Source organism: Anarrhichthys ocellatus, unplaced genomic scaffold, assembly GCF_004355925.1.
Source record: "Anarrhichthys ocellatus isolate YVR2014 unplaced genomic scaffold, GSC_Weel_1.0 scaffold988, whole genome shotgun sequence".
In the NCBI taxonomy this organism is placed as follows: Eukaryota; Metazoa; Chordata; class Actinopteri; order Perciformes; family Anarhichadidae; genus Anarrhichthys; species Anarrhichthys ocellatus.
The window spans coordinates 6,242-15,005 of NW_022280962.1; the positions used below are offsets into that span (position 1 = coordinate 6,242).

At 40.1% G+C, this 8,764-nt stretch overlaps 1 protein-coding gene across 1 annotated transcript in view; it reads left to right on the forward strand.

Moving 5' to 3' along the window:
- LOC116377182 (phosphatidylinositol transfer protein beta isoform-like) overlaps positions 1-3,795 on the forward strand; it is a gene marked incomplete at its 5' end in the record, with an annotated part of 9,483 nt that extends 5,688 nt beyond the window's left edge. Inside the window, 8 exons of the mRNA XM_031838757.1 lie at positions 549-556; positions 685-759; positions 1,092-1,175; positions 1,381-1,458; positions 1,563-1,673; positions 1,832-1,954; positions 2,327-2,393; positions 2,481-3,795. Of these exons, the coding sequence (XP_031694617.1) occupies positions 549-556; positions 685-759; positions 1,092-1,175; positions 1,381-1,458; positions 1,563-1,673; positions 1,832-1,954; positions 2,327-2,380 (533 nt within the window). The remainder of the gene's footprint in view (positions 1-548; positions 557-684; positions 760-1,091; positions 1,176-1,380; positions 1,459-1,562; positions 1,674-1,831; positions 1,955-2,326; positions 2,394-2,480) is intronic.
- Positions 3,796-8,764: the final 4,969 nt, after the last annotated feature.

An 8,764-nucleotide genomic window follows, 5' to 3' on the forward strand; every position in this document is an offset into this window, starting at 1 on the left:
GTGAGTGAGGGGTCTCTATCGTAGTCTCGGGTGGCGTGGTCACGTACGAGACTACCCCCTTATTTTGATATCGTGGCTACGTTTTAGATTACATTCTGCCATTGTCTGGGTAGTTTCTCACTTCCCCGCACACACACTCACTATTGCCTGTTGATTCGAGATAGTAGGCTTGTAGTTGTATAGTAGTTGTTAGTTTTGGATAGTATTTGACTTGATCAGTATTATTGGAGTTTAATGAACTCTGTTATACTTTAAAGAGCAGCTGTCTGTGATTACGTTGTGTATTGTGATAATAGCTGGATATGTGGCCTTCACTGTTCATTCTGAATGTGGAATTGTAATTTGATTGTTGACATTTTGAGTGAACACCAGTTTTGAGACTCAATCTATAGTTTGGTTATTACTCCCTGGTCTCAGGATCTTTCCACCACAACATACAGCTAGTGTGTGTGTGTGTGTGTGTGTGTGTGTGTGTGTGTGTGCGCGCATAATCTAAAACCTTGTGTCTCTTCTCTTTTCATCACCGTCCACTGTTTCCTGTAATGCAGTCATTACAGTAAGTATATTGTTTTCGTATCAGGGTGTGCATGATGACATAATGGTGCTAATATTTATATAGATATTCTCCACAAACTACTGCAATCAGGATGTGATTATTGACCGACCCTATCTTTCATCTTACAGAATGAATACATGGGTGACAAGTTCACTCTAACCATCGAGACCTGGCACAAGCCTGACATGGGGGATCAGGATAATGTAAGTCATGTGACTAGTAGTGGTCATTCTTTACCCTCCATACAGGTTAATAATCCATTACCTGGAAAACGTACTGATGAGAAATAAACATTTTGTTTTTTTAATTGATGGTTATTAAAATGACTCTCCTGTCTGCTCTGAGGTGGGCATTGTTATATTTGCACTTGTTTACACTCTTAATTCATACAAACGTTTGTATATTAAACTACTTATAAAAGATATATTTTTTCCGTCGTAATTGTTTTTATTTTTTAACATGAAGTGTGATATTTGCTCCCTGCCTTTTAAAAGAAACTGAACCAAAGTGATGGTTTGATTTCGCCCCACTGCAGGTACACGGACTGGATAAAAGCCAGTTGGAAAAAAGGACAATAGTTGACATTGATATTGCTGACAGAAGTTGCATCAATGCAAAGGTAAGGGAAAGAGCTCTGTCAGGTTTTGGATTAAAATGTTTTGAATTGTCGTCGACTAAAACCGGATTAAAATCATGAAGGATGAAAATAACAAAAATTTGACTGAAACTAATCAGCATTTTCATCTAAAGACGAAATCTAAAATAGCGACCATAATTAACACCGAGGGTGAAGCCTCTACTTACTGGTTGCATTCATTCTTTAGGACTATAACGCAGAGGAAGACCCAGCCATCTTTAAATCACAGAAGACCGGTAGAGGGCCTCTGGGACCAAACTGGAAGGTACTACATCTCTTGTTGCTGTTTTTTTTTATTCAAGGAAAATTAAATTGTAAGGCCTGGAGACTTTGTGTTTTTATGTTTTCTTTGCATCTATGTGTTTGCAGAAAGAACTCGCTGACAACCCCGACTGTCCACACATGTGTGCCTATAAGTTAGTGACTGTTGAATTCAAGTGGTTATTGCTTCAGGGCAGAGTGGAAAGCATGATTCAAAAGGTACGGTTGGCTTTATCTTAAGATGTATTTCCTACTGGTGGCCAATAGGCACATTTCTGCACCGACGAAAGTACATTTTATAAACTTTGAGTCGAGATGCCACACAATAATTCTCTGTGTCCTCACGCTGTCTTTCTCAAAACACACCGTCTGTCCAGGTGGAGAATCGTGTGTTCGGCAAGTTCCACAGACAGCTGTTCTGCTGGATCGACAAATGGATCGGACTGTCGATGGACGACATACGACGCATGGAGGCGGAGACGAAGGAGGAGCTGGATAAGGTGACTTGAGCTGTGATTACTCGAAGGAAAACCTGTTTTGTTTTGCATTACTTCTGCACTGCCAGTGCTGTCACTCATAGCATTTTAATTTTATTTTAAATACTTACAAAGTACGTACTGTTACACTCGGTATGCATTCAATCGGAACATACTACTTCATAAAGACTGTATATAAGAAGTGGATGTAGTCATCGTGACAAAACATGTTGTTATAAAAAAACTTGCCTGTTAAAATGGAATAATCTGGAAGGCTATGTAGTAATAACTGTCATAACATGAGATATTGTTTGGTACAAAGGGAAAAAAATGCTGTTCAAGGTGGCAGCAATACGTAACTTGCCGTAATCTTTATGATATTTCTCCGTGTCATAGATGAGGGCGAATGATGAACGTAAAGGCTTGGATGCTAATGATGATTGCAACTGACTGGCTTCGCCCGGTGAGTATTAACTTCTCGTTTTTCGGTGACATTTGTAAATTTACGATTGATGGTTTTTTGTAACTTGTTCCGTTTTTTCCTCTTCAGATCACCTTCCGATACGAGAGGCTTTGACTTCACTCAACAAGTTCACGCTCCTCTCTTTGGACACTGGACCTAGAAACAGCCTGATAGGCATAATCAAGAATACCACACTTGCATCCGAATAAAAAGAAAACTGCTCTTAATAAGAGCTCATTATTATAAAGCAATTGTGTGTATCTATCTACAACATTTGAATACAACTAAAGCAACTTTTAGTATTTTTTTTGTTTTTTTATTGGTCAGGTTTGCAAGTCAGAGGATCCGTTTTGAGGATGAAGCGTTCTTGCTTATGTCTGTTAGGTCCTCTTACATTCTAAAATATTAGGTGTGGGCTGTCACTGAGGAAACATTTCTGATTACTGATTTTAATTAGTTATTTGGGTTTTGTTCTTTTTCTTGATTTTTTTTTTTTTTTTTTTTTCAGTTCTCAACTGATTTATTGTTTTTATTTATTGTTAACGGTCTCTCCTTTCCACAAAAGCTGCAGTTTCTAGGATCAGTGCTTTTGAACAAAAGAAATCTGTTAATGTCGTTATCTCTGTTTTGTCAAACTTGAAATTCATTACATGGTGGCTGGAGGCAATTAAAATACAGCTTATGATTTATGTAAAAACTACTACATATGAGGCATTTACTTCAGACATGTGTAATCTTATTTAACATAATAAAAATCTGGTCTGACTACACCTGATGTTTTGTCAGGTGGTTGTTTTAGCCTCATACGAAGATGTCAGCTTTGGGTGGAGGGTTCGAGTGTTGGTGATATGTACTGTAAAAATCTGAACTCTGCAGATTTCAAAATCGTTGACACATGATGAGGTTCTGTTTTTAAATTTTGGCCTTCGTCTTTTTAAATCGTGTCCTATGTTGAATGGTACAACCCAGATTTTAATGTTATGAGTGTGCAGTATATTTAAGTAAATGCATTTGTTCCTTGCTCTTTAGGATATTTGTACATTGTACTTCTGCTGAGAAAAAAAAAAAAGTTTACATTAGTGAGCAAAGACCCATTTAACTGTGGGAACGATCACATTTATTGTTTGCTGCCGTCACAAACTATCGCTTGAATCAGAAGACATGACTAGCGTCTGAGACATACTTCAGAAGATGTGATGGTTCCTTTTATTATTTCTGGGTGGAAATTAGTCTCTTTTGCAGTTTATTTTTTATTTGACAAAATAATTCATGTAAAAATTAGCAGCACATAGAGAACATATGTAGGTAGTATAATACACAAACGCAGATGTAAATGGGGTTTTTCCTTCGGATTGTTAGCGACCGCCTTTTTAAAATAAATAATCTTTGAAATTCCCAAAAAGTATTTCTGCCCTTTTATCAAAAACCCATTGACTTTGAGTCGAGGGAACCGGAAGTACAAACATAAAACTAACTTATTTTCGTTTTTAGGCAAGGGATACACACTATATTATAATATATACAACATTAAATATTCCTTGGTTTTAGGTGTCGTTTTTGCACCAATCTATTGGCCTCTGTTTCACAAATACGCTAATAAACGCAACAACGACAATACACGTTACGCTTGTATCCTTCAGAATAAAAGCTGTGGAAGAACTGTAAATAAGTCTTTCACAAACTAGGAAGGAAGTTACTCTTATAGCTTACTTTTGACTATTAAAGTAATTTGTAATTGATAACTGGCAAATGGATACACACTATAAAAGTTGTCTGTTTTAACTCATTTCCGTGACAATGTTACGCCTTTATTTTGAAGGCAGATAAACCCTTTTCCGGATAAGGGGCAGGGACATGCTTAAATCCTTCAGAATAAAAGCTGTGGAAGATAGACTAAATAAATCTTTCTTAATATCCAAATCATACAATAGTTTGGAAATTACTCTCATAACTTATAATTGATAGCTGGCAAATAAATACACAATACATTCTTCAAGGAATTCGTAATAAGTTAAATTAAAAGTTGATAGTTTTAACTCTTCACTTCCGTAACGATGTTACGTTTTTATTTTGAAGGCAGCTAAACTGTTTTCCGGAACATTAAAACAACATTAGCTAAACCTGTAAGGCTGCTGCTGCGTGTTTACTGTTACTGTATGTTTTCCAGTAGTTACATCAACAACGAAAACAAGTACGACCAAAGCCCATCAGGTAACGTTAGTGTGGTACAAATAACATTTGTTCATACAAGTTGGAAATATGTTAACTAGCAGATTCACGTTGTCATCAACGTTAGCAATGTTTAGCTCAACGTTGGTGCTTTATTGTTGATTTTCTAAGCGTATTTCTCCTGTATTCAGGCTCCATATTGTGTGTTAGAGATATATACAGAGGATTTGTGTCTTTTGCATGTCCAGGTGTGGAGATGATGGAGGAGACTGAGGAGCAGAAGAGAAACTACGAGGCAGAGAGCTTCAGGTGCGACTTTCTTAATTATGCACAGAACCATCTAACTAGTTTAAGGTTATGCTGCTTCATTGAGGGACTTTCTTAATTATGCAGACTAGTTTAAGGTTATGCAGCTTCATTGAGGGACTTTCTTAATTATGCACAGACTAGTTTAAGGTTATGCAGCTTCATTGAAGGACTTTCTTAATTATGCACAGACTAGTTTAAGGTTATGCTGCTTCATTGAGGGACTTTCTTAATTATGCACAGACTAGTTTAAGGTTATGCAGCTTCATTGAGGGACTTTCTTAATTATGCACAGACTAGTTTAAGGTTATGCTGCTTCATTGAGGGACTTTCTTAATTATGCAGACTAGTTTAAGGTTATGCAGCTTCATTGAGGGACTTTTAAATGGCCTGACACAGAATGAGTAGACACACATATAATATGAACTAGACATGAACATGTCATGTTATGAGTGTCCTGGCCAAAATAATAATCTCTGATAATCATCAAAAATATTTCAGAAACTCCTATTATGGCACTTAAACGCTCTAGAAATCTCTTTACCTTAATATTCTGTTCAGAAACACATATCTTTATTGCATCACAGGTAGGACGCATCTCTTTAAATGAAAAATCAAACAAGCAATCTTTAATAAGGTAATCATAACTCATCAGGTCTCCCTGACTAAATACGGGATACATGAATAAAGATAGTGTGAGCTTGTTCAGGCTCTATTTTGCCACTTCTCTGTCATAATAATGAGCTGTGAAGCTTTTTCAAGTCACTCCTGACGATATTCACGATTTTCCCGATAATGGAAATTCACCATGATCAAGTTATTGTGAGTGTTTTTAACGACCTACAATGTGTCCACCTGTTGAAATATGAGTGTTGATAAGTATAATGAAAGTGTGTGTGTGTGTGTAGGTAATTATTGCACAGTTGTTCTGTCATGTCATAAAACAGTCGGGTTTACCGCTCATAAAAGTTACGTCACATGGGAAGAAACTGCTTATGTGTCTTGTTCCTTAAGTATAAAGTAACGTGCTGTCAGGGAATAATGGGATAGCTGGATGGTGGTGAATGAACTCATGTGATGTTATGGAGGCAACCGGCACGAAATCGTATTAGACATTTCATACAATGTCTGTTATATCAGCTCGAAAACGTCCTGAAAACTGATTCTTAAGAAAGGATGGTGAACACTGTTACAGGTGTGGATCAGTCGTTGACGAGCTCTTCGTGTCGGTGTCTGCCGTTCGGTACCAGTCCTCCAGAAGCACAGCTGTCCGTCTCCTTCAGGGTTGAACGTGTTGCGAGACTTAACAGGGTGCAATGTTGGCCAGTCTGCAAATGTGACTGCATTGTGGCCGGAGGATTAGGTTGCCCAACACAACAGACCTAATGCGGATTTGAAACAATGCGTTTTCCCCCAAAGGGAAAGAATGCTTTTGTTCATGCAGCTGGTTTCTCAATTTGTTTAATAGGCCTAATGTTGAGACATTTTACAAGAGATTATACGTAGTTTTTTATTGCACAAAGACGACTCGTAAACAATCCCCTGATCACACAGTCCAACTCCTGGAGCACCCAAATCCTTTCCTCATTTCAGTGGTTTGATTCTACAGAAACAACCTAAACGTCGGACTGTGGCTCATACTTAAATCGTCAAATTTGTGATTTTTTTTTTCTTTTAAAAACAATTTTGGGACCTTTTAGGAAACACTTTTTGTATTTTGTCACTTGACCAACGCTCAGCGCACCTCGCTGCATTGACTACTTTGAGCCAGAATGGATGAAATCGGTCGGCTGTTGGCGGGGCGTCTCCGCTCCGACAGCCTCTCCAGCGACGCCACGCAGTCCACGGCCAGCAGACTGGTGCTGCGCCATCGGCTCCACCAGCTGATGACGTGCGTGGATGACTTGGACCCCCGAAACGAGCTGCACGAGAAGATGGTCAAGACTCTGGACGACGCCTTCCTCGCCTGTGGCAGGAGAGCCAACAGGCTGAGAAAGGACAGTTTCAGGTGGAGAGTTTTCTGTGTGCTGAAGCCAGAAAGAGAGGAATAAATACTGTTCCTCTTCCTCTTTTTATTCAGCTCTGTACTCTGTACTTTCTGTCAGACGTTTTACTGTCTTGCAAAGCGTGAAAAATTCAACTTTCTATGAATGTTAAGAGTTTGGGAGAAATGATGACTGGTCTCTTTATGAGTTAACTGCAGCAGCCTGAGCTGCTTGTGATAGTTGAACAGCGTTTTTACTGTAACGAGCTCAGCTCTGGTTTTTGACCAAACTGAATGAAGCTCTTTGATTTACTCTTTGAAGTACAGTTTTTTGAAATGTACAACGTCTCACCCAATCGCATGTTCAGTTTACACAAGCATCTAAGAGCATAAACCAGAGTCTAAGTACAGAAACAAACTAGTATGAAAACAATAAGTGGTGAGTGGAAGGCTCAGGGTAGTACTTCTTGAAGAGGTGAGTGTTCAGCCTGATGAAAGATGGGCAGCGACTCTGCTGTCCTGACCTCAGTGGGGAGTTCATTCCACCACTGTGGGGCCAGGACAGAAAACAGCCGTGACCGGGTCGAACGGCCGCAGGGACCTCTGAGCCACGGGGCAACATAGCGAAGTGGTCAGGCGGGGGTGTAGGGCTTGACCATGGCCTGGAGATAGGAAGGAGCTGTTCCTCTCACTGCCCTGTAGGCTAGCACCAGAGTCTTAAACTGGATGCGAGCTCTTACAGGGAGCCAGTGTAGAGAACGGAGAAGGGGAGTTGTGTGGGAGAACTTGGGGCGATTGAACACCAGGCGAGCTGCAGATTTCTGGACAAGCTCCAGAGGTCTGATGGCCGACGCCGGGGCTCCGGCAAGTAGAGAGCTGCAGTAGTCCAGGCGGGAGATGACAAGAGCCTGGATGAGCACCTGCGCCGTCTCATCAGTGAGGAAGGGGCGAATCCTCCTGATGTTGTAGAGCAGGAATCTCTATATTTCTAGATGCATGTGCTGCACGAATGACTTCCTTTTTTCCCCCGTCTGCCTCAGGCTGCACATGGTGACGTGGAATGTGGCCACAGCAGATCCTCCAGATGACGTGACGTTGCTTCTCCACCTGAACTCCCCAAAGAGCCCCGACCTCTACGTCATCGGGTAGGTGGTGCCGGGAATGGGAATTGATTGTTAGGGGAAGTATTCTGTATGCATGTTGTTGTGTACATAAGTGGATACGGAGCAGAGTTCATGCTGGGCGGTATGGACAAACGATATATAACTTAGTGTACATAAGTGGATACGGAGCAGAGTTCATGCTGGGCGGTATGGACAAACGATATATAACTTAGTTTTCCCAACAAAGTGGGCTAAATGTTGAGTTGCAAGTCAAAGCCTCATGTGAGAGTTCACAAGCGATTCTATTAAAGCAGATCTATCGCGTGACGTGGTTAAGATACGGTCGAGACAAAAACATACGAGGACTGCTTTAATTCAATAACTTAATCACGCTGTTGTTATGCTCTGGATTTCTCATCTAGAGTGTTGATTGTGTAATTAATGTTACTTTGTTCCCTTGCATCCCTCGACATGTCCTCGGGCCAGCCTCGTTTTCTGACTCATTCACATGAACGGAGGAAGAAAAACAACTCTGGATACAGCTAGTTGTGGATTTTACAATTTTTAGGACCTAATGATATAAATAAGGGCCGTATACATGTTAGTACTGGGAAGCTGATGTACCGAAGCTGAGTTGCAGACGTCTCTTTTCAAATGTAAATATATGGCGTCACGTGACGGACCTGGAAAATGTAATTCCACAGTTTGGTCTTAAAAAAAACACGATTTTCAGATTCAGATTGATCTTGATTTGAATGAATGTGCGTGTGTGTGTGTGTGTGTGTGCGTGTGTGTGTGTGCGCGCGTGT